Here is a 20,852-nt window from a genome sequence, read left to right on the forward strand (position 1 = left end):
AGTTCCTAAAAGGTGTAAAGAGAAGACCTGCATGAATGCTATTATGATGGCACCTTTCCTCACTCAGCTAAAAAACACCCACAGACTGAGAAGGGAGGAATCAGAGTTCAGGGATAGCTCAGACAAGGGAACAAGGACTTGGAAAGCATCCTTACCCGTGAAGATCTGTTTGTCAAAAGCAAAGTCATGGCCTATCTGGATTTGGCAAAACAAGCAGTGTTGTAAGGCAGACAAGGGTTTAAGAAGCCAGGAAGGATGACACATAGCCCAGAGGCCAGAGTGACATAAGTCATGAAACAAGAATACCAGGCAAAAAAAAAACAGACAAATCACTTCCAGAAACCTGCACCAGCCAAAGTTAGCTGCAACCAGCTGTTTCTAATCCTAATGCCTCCTAATCAAGAATGTCTGCAATCTGCCTGGCAAGGAACCTCACTGACCATTTGTTCTGTTCTCTCCTTCACTTGTTGCATATGTGAACTTAGAGACAATATTGCCTCCTTATCCGATTCCTCTGATAAGTCATCGAGTCTTGACTTTGTGCCTCCTAAGACTGGGATAGCTGCAGGACTTTCCTCAGATTCTGAGTCCGATTCCTAGTCCATAACAACACCCAGTTCCTTGATGAAAAATATAGAGAGGAGAATTTTCAGAACCCCTACCATGAATCTGAGTAAGGCAAAAGGACTTACTAAAGAAAACCATTAAGATGCTGAGGATCAACATGTTAGACCAGACTTCTGAATACCAGGTCTTCGATCTGCATCAATACAGTGGCAAATATGTATCTGGTTCTTCTCCCCCAGCAGTGCCTTTTCCAGAATACTTGGAAGAGGACGAGCAACTTGGAGCATATCAATGCTTGAGTCATATTTTCAGCCATTGATTCCTTTGGAAGAAGGTATTCTCACTTTCTCTGAACAAATGGATCCAAGACTGTATAGTCCATGGGTGCACCACATCCTGGACCTATACTAGCACAGTCCACCAGAAGTGCAGCGATCTTGACAGCCTTTGCAAAATACCACATTGGTTGAGGTCTGCTTCCTGGAAATCTCTATTCACCTGTGTTAATCATTACAAACTGGGCACATTCATTTTGGTCAAGATGACCTTTGGCAGGTACATTCTTTAGCAGATAGTGGGACAGTGATCCGCCTTGAGTGCCAGCCTCCCCACTGACTTAGATAGTCCTTGGAACATTCCACAGCTCCCTCTCAACTCAGCCCTTTCCCCCATATCTGTATTTATATTTGTATATCTCCATCCATCTTAAATACAATCACTATTTAGAGATAGCAGAGTTTATGTTACTTACTGCTGCCTTTAGTCAGTGGTTTGTAAATTCAAATATACATGCAGTGGCATAATTATGTAAATACAGTCTAGTCTTGACAGTCTCAACAAAGCAGTGGAGGTTAAGTGAAGATACAAAATACAGAAAAAGAGCTATTGTTTTCTTCCTCATCATCTCATCTGGAATCTGGTTTTCATGCTGCGACTTCACATTTTGTCCCTCTCTTTCTGAAATGATGTTGCTGGGAAATACACTAAGTGCAAAGTGACTTTTCCCCCCTGCTGAGCAGCAGGTTGAATTGACAAAGAGCATCCCCCCTTCTGGGTTGGTGTATCAACCCTTCTCTTTGGAAGAAGTTGATGTATTGAACAATCTTCAAATGGATAATAAAAGTGAAAACCACCTCATGGAATCAAATCAGCCTGTTACCACAAATGTTGTCATTTCATCCTTTATTATTTTTTAAATTATCGTTTCTGGGGAGAAAAGAACAGAAACTATAGCTGTTGAACTGTATGATACTTGACTGACATATAAAGGAAATGCCAGAAGATAAAAAAGAATTGCCTTTCTAAAGATGAATACATCTTGTGAAGAAACTGAATGATTTCCATGCATGACTACCATATGTTGCTGTACTTTTTTTTCTAGCTGTTAACTTTTGCAGCTGAAAATATTTTAGATTTTAATAAACATGACATCCAATGTTGGCCTTTAAGGAGTCTCATGCCTAATATGCCTACCATACCTGATTTTGAGGGGGTGGGGGGGAGAGGCAGGTAAGCAATGCATCTTGTGCATATGGATTCTTTACAATCCATAAATCTTGGCCATTCCTTGCTGTGTTGGTCCTCTTTCCACTTTGTTCTCCTTTTAGTAGTAATAAGAGTTGGATTCATGTAGTACACAGTTTGTTCCATGGAGCAAGTCTTTCTACATTTTTAAAATAGGGTCAACCCAGATAAACCTGATTTTCTGCTCTCCCCAGTATATTTGCAAGTACAACTAATAATGTGGGTAATGCTTCTCTGGACATAACTTAACTGAGAATGTTATGTGAATAAAGGAAACTCTCTGATGCACTTTCTAAATACTCTGCCTAGCCTGAGAGCATTTGCACAATCCTGGTGCTCATGGAATTTTTAAAATTATATTTGATGTATACATTTCCATTATAGCACATTAATTAAAAGTCTTCTCCTACTGCTGAGATTTGTATGTACTCAATCTATTTTATAGTTTAGAAATGAAGATGTGGAGAAATATAGGTGTATGATACATTCAGGAGTGGACAATTTTTGTGACATTTTCACTGCTACAAAAATGATGGGCTGGATTGTCCATTGTATTCCCAGAATGCTGGATGAGACAACCCTTGAAAAAAGTTCTCTAATGTTTTTTTCATACCCCCTAGAACAGTGGTTCTCTACCCCTTAGTCCCCAGATGTTTTGGCCTTCAACTCTCAGAAATAATAGCTGGTAAACTGGCTGGGATTTCTGGGAGTTGTACACCAAAACACCTGGGGACCCACAGGTTGAGAATCACTGCCCTCAAAGAAGAAAAGTATTTTACGTTTTGGTTTTCCTCTAAAATATTCTATACAGTTGGCTTTCATCCATGGATTGAAAACGTTCAAGTTATCAGCATTAGCATCCAAAAAGCAAAGTTTAATATTGCCATTTTCCATAATCCTTGGAAATATTAAGGGTCCACTGATACAGCTACAATTCCATTCTCTACTGCCATATTCGAGGATAATATTTTATAGCTCCTACAATCTACATAGGTTACAAAATTGTAGCTGAACCTGCCTTATAGTTTTAGGAACAGCCTGGGGGAGGGCAAAAAAAGCAACGACTCAACTTTGGGCGATGAGTGAGGAGTTACCAACACTGTTGATGGAGAGGTTAGCCTATGTTTATTACACATGAAGAAATTTCTCCACCCCCTATAAAATTGAGGAACAGTTTCTCATCAGGCAGAGAACATGTATGCTAAGTTCCAATGAAAAATAGTGTGTATGTGCATGTGAAAAAATTAAAACCTGAGAAACACCTTTTTATCATGAAGTAACTGTTCGTTAAATATTTTTAACATTTTTTTTAATAAAATTGTGTGAGTCCTGTAAACTAAAATTGTTCCGAACTGGGGTAGGCAAATCTCCTGTAGGTTTTAAGACATTGAGTCACTCTCCCTGTATACAAATATTCTCATAACTGCTGTTCAGAATGCCAGAATTAGTTGCTTCAGAACTAGAAAATTCAGCAGCAGATAAACAACGATTCTCCCCCCAAGGCTGAATATTTTATTAATTTCCACTTGTGTTCATTTGACTTGTCCTGCTTAATTGTGAGATGGAGCTTTCTGAGGCAATGTTCTCCAAGTCTCAATTTCATTGATTTTTTAAAATGCAGTATGGTTTAAATATTCTGTACCAGTTAGTAATGAACAGATTAACATTTTAACATTACTATTAAGACATATGGAGTGTTTTCGGTTTTAGTTGCAATCCTAGCTATACTTGAACATAGGCAGCACTTACTTGCAAGTAAGCTCTGTAGAAATCCATTAGATTTTGCTGTTAATTATTAATAAAACGTAGCAGCGTGTGCTCTTGTTGAGAGAAAGAACCTAAAAAAGTGAACAGGAATGTATTTTATTTTTACACATATATCAACTGGAGGTTTTAGTGTCAATGAATCACTTTATTGAAAAGGAGTGCTTTTCTTTCTCTGTGAACAATGTCCAGTAATGTTCAAACACAGACAGGTTCTCAAAGCTTGACTTCCCACTGTTTATCATTACAAAAATAATTCTAATCCTTGCATCTCTCGATAGAGAATATGTTTCTTCTTGTTCTTGCTTGTCTGGTTCCATAAAACTGATTGGAAGATTGCATTTTCTTTCCTCCATAACAAAGTTCACTTTCTGGATGGCACTCAGGGCAGAACTCCGTGTCGCCAGTGCAAATGGATCAATGTCTTCTAAAATACTAGGTGTTGTCAGTGGAGTTTTGTATGGCAACAAACTGAGATGGTGACATGAGGAGTCAGGAGGTCTTTTGTATGAATGTAGCAATTCTCCTCTTAGTACAGGTTGACAGATGGTGACATTCGCCTAGCTCACCTTTCTCACTTGTCACTACCAGGACCCCTGGCTCTTTCCTGTCACACATGTGACATGCCCCAGCAATGTTTAATATGACAGAGGTATTTGCTTTCTTGCTGCAGAGAGCAATCTCTCCTGACAATCAAATCACATAGAGAAATTTACCCAAATCTTAGCACGTTCTATCTGTCAGAACTCTGAGGTGAAGTGTCATGGCATTCATTGGAAGAGAGCAGAAAAATTAGTCATCCTTTCACTTTCCATTTTTGAAAAGGAGTGATGATGTACATACCTTTGCTGTGTCAGATTATATTGCTGTCCTCAAAATTATTTTTAAAGATGAGAGAGAATATGTTTGGCTCTCTCATCTGACAGGTCATGAGTAGAAATTATCCAAGAGAAGAGAAGAAACAGCTGTGTGCCTACTGGTGCAGCAAAACATGCCATGACCAAGTGGTAGTCTGCATCTCCTTTGCTTCAAAATCAGTTAGACAGTAATCCATTTGCCCAAGGTTCCTGTTGATCGTACAGAATATCTTCCACATTCATTGCGGTTAGGGGCACATGACCATTGTGAAATTAAAAACAACATGAATAAAGAAAGTGTCTTGTTTCTTTCTTTTTTTTACCTGAGAGTACACCTCTCTATGAATTTCTAAATCTTCTAGCTGGACCTAGAATTTCTTTGGAAGACCCAGAAATTCTAAAAGGAGTATTCTCTCTAGAACCCTTCGACATGAGTAGGGACCTTATTAGAGGGCAGTATTGAGAGGCAGCATTAAGTTAAGTAAAGAGAGGAATCAGGAGCTGATTGTACCTTCCAGCCCTCCCTTGCTCATTTTCATTTGTTCTCCTCCCATCTGAGTTTTAGTTCTTCCCTGTAGGCGCACACTATCTTCCCCATCATACATAGGCCCTCAGCTTTTTTTTCTTCATGCAAATCTCCCAGAATCTTTTTCAGTGGGATCCAGTTGTTCTGCATCTCAATCAATTGGACTCTTGAGACAGGGATGCTTGTTTTTAAACCATTGCTCTCCATGGGATGCAATAGTTCTGCATGTAAACCCATTAGAGTCTTGAAACAGGGATGCTGTTTTAAACCACTTATTTCCATAGGAAGGAGTAATCAATATCAATGCATTTCTATAAACAGGGATGACAGCTCTCTGGAATAAAGCAGCAAGGGAAAACTGCCTGTTCTCTGTTCTACAATGCCTCTATTATGCTAGATCTGTCATTATTTGTTTTTAAATGCAAAGGGAAGAAGTTATTATACACTTCTGTAAAGAGGGATGACAGCTCGCTACTAAGGACCACCTATCAGAATGCCCCTTTTCATCACAGCAAGCTCTGAAACAGAACAGAGGTTGTCCTGGACACCATCACATGTTGTTTTGAGTCAAAATAATGGGCCCTTAGCACTATTTTGGCTAAATTCACAGTTTCTCCCTGTGATTAAAGATTTGCCCAGTTTCACAATTGCTCTGTAGTTCTGTGACAAGGGGGCAGGAGCGATGACTTGAAGTTGTCTGATGGCAGCCAGTAAATTTACGGTGACTGCCCATAAAATGGGGGAGGGGAAACTGTAAGTGTGATGAGGAGGTGGAGAAGATTGTCCAAAGAACTACAGTGAAGAACTTGGAGATTCCGAGAGAGAACATTTAGATCTAATCCATGAAAAATTTAATAAATTCAAAACTACAAATGTGGAAGAACAGCTGTATTGCTGTTCTTCTAAATTTAACATCACATGTACATACTGCAGAAAAATCTGTAGCTGTACCTTGGCCACATGTGTATCTCTATGGGAGTCTGATAACTCTTTAATTGATACAGCTCCTTTCTACAGAATCCTGACATTTGGAGTTTGTTGAGATACTGAAAATCTAGTCTAATGCATTAGTTCTTTCACAGATTCTTAGGATTCTAAGGGATGAAAATATGAAAGCTCAAGTGGCATCAAACTGCTGTAATGGAGTTATATGTTCCCCTGTATTCATTGCATGGGAATTTTGAGTGGGAATTGAGGAATAGTTTGAGGTAACTACTCCTCTTACCTACTTCCTGTTTTTCAAGTTGCTGAATATTTTATTTTCCCTGTTTGCAGAGATATTATTTTTCTCATCTTGACAATGTATTGTCTGTATTCAATTAAAGCATCTTACGTTACATGAATGGGCTACAACAATACGTTTTTTAATTTAGCTTTTTGTGACACCATTCACTTCAAAGGGCTACCAAGGTGGTTGATGTCTTATGGGAGTGAATATTAATTCTGTTCAGAATTCATTTCTATCATTCCTTTTGATACTGAGTGAGCTATAAAACATATATCTAGCTTCCTGTGAATGGGTGACTGTGTTTCAGAGGGTTCATGCAAATGCTATTTCTGTACTGCAACAAGCATATTTGTTGTTGGGAGAAGAGGGAAAACATCTCTGTGTTTAAATCTACAAATTTCAGGCCTGATGGAATTGGAACTGTGACACTTGAAGAGAAAGAGAGATTTGAAGATATTAAGGAAAGACTTTCCTCCCTTTTGGAAAATCAGATAAGCCATTTTAGGTGAGTATTTGTGTTGTACCAATCTGTCATGCATGATAATAGGAGGAAACAGGAGAACAATAAGGGCTGTAATTAGTCTTTTGCATAGGTATATTTCCTAGACTCCTTTTAAGAAAGTGCTATGTATTCATTTATTCTAACTAAGTCTTCAAACTACATGTGAACTCAATCAATTTTAAATTTTGAAGGCAGCATGGAAGTATTTAAACCCAATCCACACTTCTATGTCAACAGATAAAAGAGACACTCCAAAAGCAGCTTTCTTAAATTCATTTAAATTTTACATAGAAAGAAGTCTGCCAAGAGGGATATAGAACTCTACCCAATGCTATCCTAATGGGCACGCTAAAGTACATCTTGGCAAATGTGTTCTTCCGTGTATGCTGACCTCCTATTGTATGGGAATCAGGTATTCAGTGGTCATTTCAAGAAAACTATTGTCAGCCCTTCCTAGAATGCTATCAATCTTCATGGGTTCTGTCGCTGACTAATTTGACTTAGATTGTTTTTGTTAAAAACTTGTGGCTTTTCCATATGCATTTTTGATGTGAAAATATTTGTAGAACTTGTTTCCAAAAGGTATCAAATCTTTCTGAGCAATATGCGTTGAAGCTATGCATTCTTTTGCTTTAAAGTTCAATTTTTCAAACTCTGTACAAAAGTGATTTGATCAATTTTGATGGTTTTGAACTGTATATAACATTCTGCTCCCAGCCAACAATGTGCTGCCACTTATAACCCATTTTGTTGTTGTTGTTGTTGTTGTTGTTGTTGTTATTTGGTATCTTTTGGAAGCAAACTCCACATTTGGTCTTTAGCATACCTATCCTAAACAGACCCCAGCAAAGGATCACCGCCTTGTCGGGGCGCTGGAGCTTGAGCACCTCAATGATGTCATGAGCGAAACCGTGAAGGGCCACCCAAGACGGGACGGTTGTGGCAGAGAGGTCAGACCAAGCGTGATCCCTGGGGAAGGCAATGGCAAACCACTCCAGTATCCTTGCCAAGAAAACTAAATGGACCAGTATAACCAGAGATATGTCGGTATGCCATTGGAAGATGGGACTCCCAGGTCGGAAGATGGCCAAAATTCTACCGGGGAGGAGCAGAGGATAAGTTCAACTAGCCCCAGATGTGATGACGCAGCTAGCTCAAAGCCGAAAGGAAGGCTAGCGGCCGACGGTACTGGAGGTGAACGACGAATCCGATGCTCTAAAGATCAACACACCATAGGAACCTGGAATGTAAGATCTATGAGCCAGGCCAAATTGGATGTTGTTATTGGTGAGATGTCAAGACTAAAGATAGACATTCTGGGGGTCAGCGAACTGAAATGGACTGGAATGGGCCACTTCACATCAGATGACCACCAGATCTACTACTGCGGACAAGAGGAACATCGAAGAAATGGAGTAGCCTTCATAATTAATAAGAAATTCGCTAAAGCGGTGCTTGGATACAACCCAAAAAATGACAGAATGATCTCAATTCGAGTGCAAGGAAAGCCTTTCAACATTACAGTGATCCAAATATACGCCCCAACCACAGCTGCTGAAGAAGCAGAAGTAGATCAGTTCTATGAGGATCTGCAGGAACTACTGGATAATACACCAAAAAGAGACATTATTTTCATTACAGGAGACTGGAATGCCAAGGTGGGAAGTCAAATGACAACAGGGATCACAGGCAAGCATGGTCTGGGAGAACAAAATGAAGCAGGACGCAGGCTGATAGAATTTTGCCAGGAAAACTCGCTGTGTATAGCGAATACTCTCTTCCAACAACCTAAAAGACGGCTTTATACATGGACCTCACCAGATGGTCAACACCGAAATCAGATTGACTACATCCTTTGCAGCCAAAGGTGGCGGACATCCATCCAGTCGGTGAAAACAAGACCTGGGGCTGACTGTAGCTCAGATCACGAACTTCTTATTGCCCAATTTAGAATAAAACTAAAGAGATCAGGGAAAATACACAGACCAGTTAGATATGATCTTACTAACATTCCTAGCGAATATACAGTGGAAGTGAAGAACAGATTTGAAGGACTAGATTTAGTAAACAGAGTCCCAGAAGAACTATGGACAGAAGTCCGCGACATTGTTCAGGAGATGGCAACAAAGTACATTCCAAAGAAAAAGAAAACCAAGAAGGCAAAATGGTTGTCTGCTGAGACACTGGAAGTAGCCCAAGAAAGGAGGAAAGCAAAAGGAAACAGTGATAAGGGGAGATATGCCCAGTTAAATGCGCAATTCCAGAGGTTAGCCAGAAGAGATAAGGAACTATTTTTAAATAAGCAATGCATGGAAGTGGAAGAAGACAACAGAATAGGAAGGACAAGAGACCTCTTCCAGAAAATTAGAAACATTGGAGGTAAATTTCAGGCAAAAATTGGTATGATAAGAAACAAAGATGGCAGGGACCTAACAGAAGCTGAAGAGATCAAGAGAAGGTGGCGAGACTATACAGAAGATCTGTATAGGAAGGATAATAATATTGAGGATAGTTTTGACGGTGTGGTGAATGAATTAGAACCAGACATCCTGAGGAGTGAAGTTGAATGGGCCTTAAGAAGCATTGCTAACAACAAGGCAGCAGGAGACGACGGGATCCCAGCTGAACTGTTTAAAATCTTAAAAGATGATGCTGTCGAAGTGATGCATGCCATTTGCCAGCAAATATGGAAAACACAAGAATGGCCATCAGACTGGAAAAAATCAACTTATATCCCCATACCAAAAAAAGGGAAATGCGAAAGACTGCTCAAACTTCCGTACAGTGGCCCTTATTTCTCATGCCAGTAAGGTAATGCTCAAGATCCTGCAAGGAAGACTCCAGCAATACATGGAGCGAGAGTTGCCAGATGTTCAAGCTGGGTTTAGAAAAGGCAGAGGAACGAGAGACCAGATTGCCAATATCCGCTGGATAATGGAGAAAGGCAGGGAGTTTCAGAAAAACATCTACTTCTGCTTCATTGACTATTCTAAAGCCTTTGACTGTGTGGATCATAATAAATTGTGGCAAGTTCTTAGTGGGATGGGCATCCCAAGCCACCTTGTCTCTCTCCTGAGGAATCTGTACAAGGACCAAGTAGCAACAGTCAGAACTGACCACGGAACAACAGACTGGTTCAAGATTGGGAAAGGCGTACGGCAAGGCTGCATACTCTCACCCAACCTTTTTAACTTGTATGCAGAACACATCATGCGATGTGCGGGGCTGGATGAATACAAAGCTGGGGTGAAAATTGCTGGAAGAAACATTAACAACCTCAGATATGCAGATGACACCACTCTGATGGCCGAAAGCGAGGAGGAGCTGAGGAGCCTTCTAATCAAAGCGAAAGAAGAAAGCGCAAAAGCCGGGTTGCAGCTAAACATAAAAAAACCAAGATTATGGCAACAAGAATTATTGACAACTGGAAAATAGAGGGAGAAACCGTGGAGGCCGTGACAGACTTTGTATTTCTAGGGGCAAAGATTACTGCAGATGCAGACTGTAGCCAGGAAATCAGAAGACGCTTACTTCTTGGGAGAAGAGCAATGTCCAGTCTTGATAAAATAGTGAAGAGTAGAGACATCAGACTGGCAACAAAGATCCGCCTAGTCAAAGCCATGGTATTCCCTGTAGTAACCTACGGATGTGAGAGCTGGACCTTAGGGAAGGCTGAGCGAAAGAAGATAGATGCTTTTGAACTGTGGTGTTGGAGGAAAGTGCTGAGAGTGCCTTGGACTGCGAGAAGATCCAACCAGTCCATCCTCCAAGAAATAAAGCCCGACTGCTCACTGGAGGGAAGGATACTAGAGACAAAGTTGAAGTACTTTGGCCACATCATGAGGAGACAGCAAAGCCTAGAGAAGACAATTATGCTGGGGAAAGTGGAAGGCAAAAGGAAGAGGGGCTGACCAAGGGCAAGATGGATGGATGGCATCCTTGAAGTGACTGGACTGATCTTGAGGGAGCTGGGGGTGGTAACGGCCGACAGGGAGCTCTGGCGTGGGCTGGTCCATGAGGTCACGAAGAGTCGGAGACGACTGAACGAATGAACAACAAATCCTAAACAGAAGACTTGGATGTATTGTCGAAGGCTTTCATGGCCAGAATCACTGGTTGTTGTAGGTTTTTTGGGCTGTATGGCCATAGTCTAGAAGCATTCTCTCCTGATGTTTCGTCTGCATCTATGGCAAGCATCCTCAGAGGTAGTGAGGTCTGTTGGAACTAGGAAAAAGGGTTTATATATCTGTGGAATGACCAGGGTGAGACAAAAAACTCTTGTCTGCTCTTGTCCAGCAGAAAAAGAACTAGAACAGTAAAAGACAACACTATTTAGAAATAAAACTGAAGTCTGAGACCCGTTCAAACTACAGAATTGTAGTAATGTCATTCAATATCATGATGAATTTTAAACTTGCATCTTATGATTAATCTCTGTTTTGTGTATTTTCATATGTATTTTATGGAAATATGTTTTAATATGAGTATTTTAAAGAATGTTTTTAGGTGAAAGTGTGTTTTAGCAATGTTATAGCGTGCCTCAAGTCATGAGGAGAGGCAGACATGAAATAAAATTTATTATTATTATTATTATTTGAAACACAATAAGATGAGTCCACAGCAGACACTCTGCTGGCTGTCGAATTGGATCACATGTCAGACACTTCCCAAGTGTCTAGGACTGTGTGATGTATCGGCGAATAATGCGTGCAGATCCCAGTAAGGTGGCCTTCTGCAGATAGTAACTTTGTTAGCGCCGATTGTGTTTAAGTACAGGCCAAGGTCTTTAGGCACTGCACCCAATGTGCTGATCACCACTGGGACCATCTTTACTGGTTTGTGCCAGTCATTGCAGTTCGATTTTTAAATCCTCATAACGTGTCAGCTTTCCCAGTTGTTTATCTGCAATCCTGCTGTCACCTGGGTTGTGACATTGACGATCCATACTTTGATGATGATGATGATGATGATGATGTATGATGATTTTTTACTGTCCAATGCAATATTTGTAAAACGATGGGCATAAATCCTTCTGGACTGAAATCATAGGCATTTGGAAGATATGAGATTGGGGAACCCTTATTTGCTCCCTGAACTACTTTTTGATTGTCTGTGTTCCAGTAATCCCCCAGATTTATTAAACATTGCAGCCCTACTGTAAACCTGTTTTTGCAAAAAGCTGTCTGTAACTGCTTCTACAAAATATAATTAAAGTAATAAATAATTAATTGTTTTCCATGTGGACATTTAATAAATAATCTTTTCTTCTGACCTTTTTTAAGGTATTGTTTTCCCTTTGGGCGTCCTGAAGGAGCTTTAAAAGCTACACTTTCATTACTTGAAAGGGTATGTCTTTCATTTATTTTAATATTTTTGGAATGCATGCTACAGTGAGCTAAAGCATGTATATCCCTCCTATGCCACTGACTTGATATTTTAATGCAATGTTTCTTGGGTATATGCGAATAACTTACATTGTAAAGAATCAGCTGAGTCGAGTTTGCCTATAAATATGTTTAATCTATGATTTTTTAAAAACCCAGTTATGATGTTTTCCACCAGCATTATATAACGGAGGCTATTATCTGCCTATTTTCTGAGTTGTTCCTGCAGAATTCTGGGAAGTGTAGTTCAGGGTGGAGCCTTTGGAATTCTCAGAGGTCCTTGACTTCACTAAACTACATTTCCTGGAATTCTGTAAGAAACAATTGGACGAATAGCCTCCATTCTATAACGTTGATGGGAAAACATCCATAATAGGGATCACGCTTATACTGTGTTTACCTACAAAAATTGCGATTCGTTTTATAAGAAAAATCTATCTGGAAATGACAAATCCTTTAATTCATTTTCATTCAATTGCTATTTTTAGGAAAATAAGGTGTACTCTGATGGCCATGCATAAATGGATCAGGGAGTTAAGGAAGCAGTTTAGGCTGCATTCACCTCAGTTGAGGCTTTTTCTAAGCCAAGAAATAAAACCAGACACTCCTCCTAAAAATTGGGATGGGTGCCTCATCCTGTTCCCACCCTGTTCCCACAATCCTGTTCCCCATTAAATTTACCCTTTCCTTTATTCCATTCATACTTTTATAAGATTCCTACTTCTCCACCACTCTCATTCATTACTCTGAATAGGATCACATTACATATGTAAGGAACACAGGTGTTGTGTGTGCTGACCATATCCATTAGATGCCTGTATGTAGCATCTTGTCCTTTTAGACCCCGTCCTTCCCACATAGATTGGAGAGATCTCTCAGGTATTTCTACTCATATTCAACATGATCGCAACTCTCCACACAATTGGTAACCTTCCAAAAATGTGAACAGAAGTCCCCTTCCTTAACACAGGAAGGATGGGGTTTGAATAATTGGGGATATAAGGGGGATGTTCAAAAGGAGAAGATCATATCCAGTATTTTATTTCTTACGTGCATTACTTTATGTATTTCAGCCTTCCATGTGTTGTTGTCCAAGGAACATTTCCCACTGTTGGCAATGCTCTCTAGGACTAATGGGAGTTTCAGTTCAGCAACATCCAGGGAGTCACATTTCTCATGCTCCTACTCTACTGGTGTTAGGCGTAATGCATGTTACAGGGCTTCAGTCATCATAATCCATTCGTCTTCATAATTGCTTTGGGATTATGTTCCTGTCAGTTTGGTTGCCCTGGTTTGCACTTTTTCCAGATCTACAACTTAATTGTCAATACTAAAAGATGAAAAAGAGCCTTCCACTCTTAAGACTCTTCCTCTGATGTATTTTTCAGCCAGTCATCTTGAAATGTAATTTTAAAAGCCATTCAAATATACCTGTTATAAGCAACAGTATTTAGCACAAAAGAGTAATGCATACATTCATTTCTGCAACATTTCATAGTAGAATTGGCATTTTACTGCATTCTGCTCAAAATAACCCAACCTCTAGAACTGAATGTGAGGAACCTCTTTGATGTATTGATCAATTACTACAGCTATCATCCTTCATAATGGGTAAGCATTTGGAAGATGATAGCTGGAGTTCATATACATCTGATGGCCACAGGTTCTCCTATAGTACTGTGAAGTAATTCTGTAGTCTCATAAGGCATGGATTCATGGTCCACCTCAATAATGTATTGGCCTGAATGCCTTGAAAACTCATGTCTTGTCTATAAAAGTGAATTATTGTTTACCACTGAGTTTTAACATGATATATTAGATTAAGCTTCCCCAACCTGACACCTTTGTGCATAACCATGCACACTGATATTCATGAGACTTACTTATATCAGCTAACATAGTGTTAATCAAATTGGTGGTCCCTAGACCAAAATCCATCTAAAAGCCATCAGCCACCAGTCCTGAGTTTCCAGGAAAGAAATGAACATTTCTAATAAAATATAGTACCTAAACCAGCATTGTGTAGTGGTTTGAACAATGCATTACATCTTTGTTCAGCCATGGAGACCCACCTTGGGTGAGTGACCCACACTCAGTCTCCTAAAACCCCATGAATATTGCTTTGAGCTGCCAAAGATCAGAAATGACCTGAAGACACATCAACAGAATGTCCTGATTACTTGGAGTTCAACTTGCTTATCATCCAGATAAAATAGCTCAAGAAGCACTGGACTAGCACTGGCAGGCACCCATTTAATACAGGTTGTGTTAGGCTGTAGATTTGTTTTTGGAAAATGTCACTGTGAGGCTAATTGGATGGTGCCTTCAGTTGTTTCTGTTCAGCATTTCTCAAAAAGAAGAAGCACCCTTAAAGACACCCACCAAGAACAATTAGAGCTTTTCTCAAGACTTTCCCTGTGGAATGTCTTCTGGGTACATCATCTCATGTTGAATTTTAAAAAAAACATGAATTGTAGGCAGTACGGTACAGGAACAAACAGTTCCTGATGACTTTTACCAGAACATGCTTTTGTAAACATCTTGGACAACTTTACCTTATTTTCTGACTCGGCTACATTCAATAAAAATGTCAGTGTGTCTTGTAGCACTGTAAAGATTCACAAGTTTATTCTATTGTGAATTTCTGGAGGCAAGCTGCTGTCTCTTCTCCCTGTTATAAGTATATTACCCTATTATGTAGTCTGTTATAAGGATTATTGATACCAAGTGTGTAAAGCACTTACAGCACTCTCATGCTTGTTATTTCAGTCTTGTGTTTTCTTTAGACAAAGTGACAGGCACCTCAGTCTATGGATGTGCTTAACTCATTATGACCTAAATGATTATTTTAGCTCATATATTCAGAGATTTATAGGCAGTCTATTAACAGCATTGTTTCTTTTCAGTCTCCAATTATTATCACACCTAAATGAACCATTAGTATATCTTCATCATTTTTTTTCCTTGATGGGAATATGGTAATATGTTTGACAAAGTACTACCACCATGACTGTCGTTGTCACAGGTTTTAATGAAGGACATTGCCACTCCCATACCAGCAGAGGAAGTGAAGAAAGTGGTTAGAAAATGTCTGGAGAAAGCAGCCTTGATCAATTACACTCGGCTTACAGATTATGCCAAAATAGAAGGTTAGTGCAGTGATCAGCTACTGTAGTGGCTGTAAAAGCTATTGGTGCCCATTAACTGAGAATATATTTTGTGAGCAGCCTTTTCTCTTTTCTGAGCAAAACCTGCACCGCAGCAAGGGGAAATAACTCATTAAAATCTCAGCTGGTGAACTGCTGAGCTTTTTCCTATTCATTGCTTTAATATACCTCCTGGGACCTTGCTTGAATGAGTGATTTTTGCTTTGTGATGAAGTTGTCCTTTGTCCTTTATTCTAAGGGCAGTTTTATGTCTCATAAACTGGCCCAGATCAGCCCAGTGTAGAAGGCACTCTCTTGTCCAGTTTTGGCATTTGAACTCAATCACTTTCTGCATAAAGAAGAAGCTCCTGGCACTGGCAATCAAGGCAATGGATTACCAGCCCTCACATAGTTCCATTTACATGGCTGGTCCTTAATTCTCAATGAATGATGAACCAGAAACATTTCAAAATCCAGCCAGAATCTTTACCAGTGGACTCATTCATAGATTAAAAATAGAGAAAAGTTTCCTCCAGTCAAAGGAGTGGATTTTTGCATCCCCCTGCTGCCGCTCAGATTTTGCAGTTGTATCTGCTATTACTGTTAGTTGCTTAAGAGATCCTAACTGCTTAGTAATAGTTTGGTTGTGGAATCAAAGCCATCATACAAGCAAACGTAATGTTGACCTTGTGTTACATTTGTCTAGATGCCAATCTGTCCTAACTGAAAACCATATAGTAAAGATAATTGTTGTTGTATGCAACACCTTCAGCTGTATTGCTCCTTTATTATTGTTGTTGTTGTCTTTTCAGTTGAGGCTAATTGTTCAAATGTCATTGGGATAATAAACCTATTCTGGATAGTGTTCTGAACTTTTGCATATTCAAGATATTGAAGATATTTTGGGGTGGGACCAGTGGTTCTCAACCGATGAGTCCCCAGATTTCCTGGCCTTCCAGAAATCCTAGCAGCTGGTAAACTGGCTTGAATTTCTGGGAGTTCTAGGCCAAAACACCTGGGGACCCACAGGTTAAGAACCACTGCTTTAGATAATAGCTCCTCTAAAGTTTTGACTCCAACCCAGAGAGCATTTGTTGTTCTTTGATAAAGATGGCCTCCATTGTAGTTGCATAGAAATATATGATAGCATTGATCTATTGTTATCTCTTCTGCATTCCAAAAGGTTTTATATATCACCATGATTAGATAAAAAACATTTGAATTCTAGGTTGATAAATCACCTTACTGGCAGCAGCTAAGGCTTAAGGTAGAGCAATTTCACTTCCACAAATGTTAGACATCCGTTGTTTATTCCACATTAGCTAAACTACATTTTGTCATAATAAGGATGTGTCTAGTATTACTCTATTTTAATATTGCTCTTTTGAGGGATTTGAATATCATTAAAATAGGTATATTTGGAGTGTACACCTAGATGTATCATGAAGTATACTAGATGTATTTCCAATTTTGTGTGTTGCTATAATTATCTTTTGCTGAGATTTTTAGATGATTTTCGATGTGGTCTATTTGCATATAAAATATCGGCAGCACTATATCCACAGTGGAGACTGTTGTCTCCAATGTCAATGGGTCAATGACTCCATTTTTGGTTTGGGTCTGGACTATAAAAGGGATTCTCCAAGATTCTGAACCATATTTGCCCCTTGGATAGCTCCTTGTAACTTCAGACTAAAACTGAGACTATCGTCACCAACCCATTGATGGATATAGATAGGGTCTTGGAGTTGGAATATACCACAAGAGATATCTAGTACAAATTCTATGCAGAAATACACAACTAAAGCAGATACAAAATATCCACCTCCAACTTCTGTAGATCTCCAAAGGTCTAAATGCCCCACCCTCTGAGGTAAGACCTCCCACTCTTGAATGGTTTTTACAGTAATAACATTGTTTCTAATGTTTAGGTGGAATCTCTGTTTCTATCATTTCAATCCACTGGTTTGTGTTCTAGTTTCTAGATTTGCAAAAGATAAGCTTACTCCATCTCTTCAGATTATTTTACCTGTTTGTCTTCTCTTCCCCAAGCTTCATCTTATTTTTAGCATAGCTGAAATTACAGCAATAAATTATCAAAAGCAAATGACAAAGGAAGGTGGTTGGTGCAGTTAACAATTTGTTTTAACTTATTTCTCTCTCTTCAAGATCACTGACAAATATGAGTTACCCAATCTCTTTAGTGATTAACCCTCCAAAAGCCATCTCATCACTATAGCAACCAATATTATACCATGGGAATAACAACATGAAAGCCCCTTAGTAACCAGTTTATCATAATTAATTAAGATATCGTGTTGTGTTTAAATGAAGGAGGATGTGTGTAGATCTTTTAGAAAATGAAAAAGATACCTTTTCACCTTCAGCTAGCATCTGATGCATAATTTCAGCAGGGGCTTTGCTGTTCAATTATCTTGATTTTTAACAAGTTTGTTTAGAATAATTGGTGTAAAAATAGAAAGTTTCTGAAAGAAGTCAGCAAGACTGGACTGAAAGTCAGAAAAGGAATTTCAGTGTGGGATAAAAAACCTGTTCCTCTTATATCCTCTAAAACTTTATAGAAGTATAAGAAAGTTGAACTCCTCACAAAGGCTATATTTGTATAGATTAGTAAACTTAGGGGCTCTGTTGAGATATAGTAACAATAATAATAATAACAACAATAACAACAAAAACAACAACTTTATATTTATATCCCGCCACCATCTCCCCGAAGGGACTTGGGTGACTCACAAGTAGGATGAGGCCCAATAATAACACAGTTATCCAAATAAAAACACAATTAAAACACATATAAACATATGACAAGCTAATTAGACAATTAAAACAATAAGATATAAAATATTCTAAAATAAATCAAAACCAGTCTCAAAAACCAAAACCAGGACTGTAGTGGGCAATCAAGATAATGGGGGCTGGGCATGGGCTTGTGTAAAAATAAATTGTAGGGCTAGGGCTGGGGGTAAAGTGCTGAGTTTGGTCTGACAGTTAATTGGGTCTGGGCAATTGTAGACAGGGGCCTAATAATTTCCAAATGCATGTTGAAATAACCATGCTTTAAGGTCCCTACGGAAGGTAGACAGAGTGGGTGCTAGCCTAATCTCTCTGGGAAGGGAATTCCAGGGCCAAGGGGCCACCACTGAGAAAACCCTCTCTCTCTCGTCCCCACCAACCATGCTTGGGATGGTAGCGGGAGTGAAAGAAGGGCTCCCTCGGATTATCTAAGGGTCCATGCCAGTTTATAGGGGGAAAAGCAGCCGCAAAGATAGGCAGAACCAAAACCATTTGGGGCTTTGTAGGTGATAAACTGCACTTTGAATTGGGTCCAGAAACTTATTGGCAACCAGTGGAGCTGTTTTAATAGGGGTGTTGTCCATTCCCTATAATTAGCACCCATTCGTAGCCTGGCTACCAACATTTGCACCACTTGCAATTTCTGGGCCATCTTCAAAGGCAGCCCCACATAGAGTGCATTGCAGTAATCCAGTCTGAATGTAACTAAGATGTGGACCACCATGACCAAGTCAGGTTTCTCGAGGTACAGAGATAATCACCACCAACTTACCACCTCATCATACGACATAAGTCTATTTCCGGCGGAAGTAGCCTTATGTCGTATGATGAGGAAGCATCCTAACAGGCTTCCCGTGTTCTCATTGAAAATAATGGGGAGAAGCCACACGGTGATGCTTTCTCCCATGTGATGAGGAAAGTGGGGCATGGGACAACATTTTCCCCAGCTGCCCAATGGATTTGCCACGCTGCCTGCCAAATACCCCTGCTGTTGTCCAGCTTCAGGAGCCCAGTGTGATGATGTCCTTAGACTACTTAACAACTGGTAATCCCAGCTAGAGCAGGTTCACTGAGGAAATTACTTAATCTTATGTCAACACGTAATGTAAAGGTTATTGGTTCAGAAACTCTACTTTTATTAAGACTAGTTAGATTTAGGAAATAGCACTTCCTTTCTGTCCCCACAGTGTACAATGCATTCTTCATATTTTAAACCAAAAACTCATGGAGATACATCCCTTGTTATTCCCAGCTAAAATATACCTATTCACATGTTAGTCATCATTTGCTTAAGCCTTATTTATTTATTTATTTATTTATTTATTTATTTATTATACTCATTTAGACTCAACCCATTTTTATTCAATAGGGATTAATCCAGGTATTCTACAATACTCTGAAAGGTTTAATTGAGGTGGAACTTTCAATTTCAGTCATTGCCAATGTTGCCTCTCTGAAAAATGTACCCAATAGATTAATTGGGTACATTTTGTTTGTATTTTTTTATTTAAAAAAACGAGAAAAAAACCTGAACATATCCTGGGAATTTCACTCAGGCACATTGTTTGCAACCATTCAGTGTCATAAAAATATACCTTGTTCTGCAGCAGAATAACTCTGGGGAACTGCAATATTCCATCTCTCTGGATGAGGGCTAAAGCAAGTTTCTATTGGCCCTGAAGATAAGCCTGCAGTATCTCATAATGTCTTTAAATGCCTATTTTTTCTAATACAGTATTACTATAATATTTCCAGTAGGTAAGGGTAGATCCTAAAATCCAGTCTAGGAAAAGTAAAATGAAATAATTCAAAATGAGTCAGACTTTAAAATATGCTTGTTATATATAATTTATAGGGCTTACAATCCAATTTTTCACTGCACAGAGTTTCATTAGATGTGTATTTTTAATTCAGAATGTCCATGACCTTGCTGCGTTTCAACAAAAGACTTTGCAACCATATTTTTAGCAGAATAGACAACGTATTTGACCAAGGACATTCAAAATGCAGAGTTTTGTTAACCAGATATCACTTAACCAAGGATCATACTGAGGACATTAAGCCCATAAAAAAGTAGAATTTTTGTTTTGGTTTCAAATGGTTTTTTAATGCTGTCCATTTATGGTTTTTATGTATAGAAAGATTTAATGTGGATATAAATGCAATTATTATAGCCTGGTTTATTGAAAATGTCATTATTGTCTGTGGTTATTATTGTCTGTAAGCCGCCCTGAGGTGCCCCCCCCCCCGGGGGGGGGGGGAGTTGAGAAGGGCAGGGTACAAATATCTTAAATAAATAAATAAATTTCCTCCGTTCATGTCTACCTGATTAAAAAACACGATTACCAGGACATTTTATTCTAATATTTTATAATATCTTATTTTAACCAGTTTACTTTTCTAAGGGTGTAATGGGGGTGTGAAGTTTTATTTACATAGTGAAGATAAAATAATAATTTCTGGTTTTCTGATTTTTCCTTACTCTTTTTTATGTTTAAGCCACAAATGAAAAGGATCCAGGTGATTGTTGTGTTAATTGT

The 20,852-nt window shown here is 39.1% G+C and overlaps 1 protein-coding gene across 11 annotated transcripts in view; it reads left to right on the plus strand.

The window, feature by feature from the left end:
* CADPS2 (calcium dependent secretion activator 2) overlaps nucleotides 1-20,852 on the plus strand; it is a 326,390-nt gene that overhangs the window by 202,465 nt on the left and 103,073 nt on the right. For 7 of the 11 annotated variants that reach the window (XM_060777737.2, XM_060777739.2, XM_060777738.2 and 4 more), the window contains exons 14-17: nucleotides 6,870-6,971; nucleotides 12,251-12,314; nucleotides 15,378-15,501; nucleotides 20,812-20,832. In XM_060777737.2, the coding sequence (XP_060633720.2) occupies nucleotides 6,870-6,971; nucleotides 12,251-12,314; nucleotides 15,378-15,501; nucleotides 20,812-20,832 (311 nt within the window). The remainder of the gene's footprint in view (nucleotides 1-6,869; nucleotides 6,972-12,250; nucleotides 12,315-15,377; nucleotides 15,502-20,811; nucleotides 20,833-20,852) is intronic. The other 4 variants (XM_060777740.2, XM_060777747.2, XM_060777745.2 and 1 more) reach the window with 1 other exon arrangement.

The sequence above is a fragment of the Anolis sagrei genome, chromosome 5 (genome assembly GCF_037176765.1).
Source record: "Anolis sagrei isolate rAnoSag1 chromosome 5, rAnoSag1.mat, whole genome shotgun sequence".
In the NCBI taxonomy this organism is placed as follows: Eukaryota; Metazoa; Chordata; class Lepidosauria; order Squamata; family Dactyloidae; genus Anolis; species Anolis sagrei.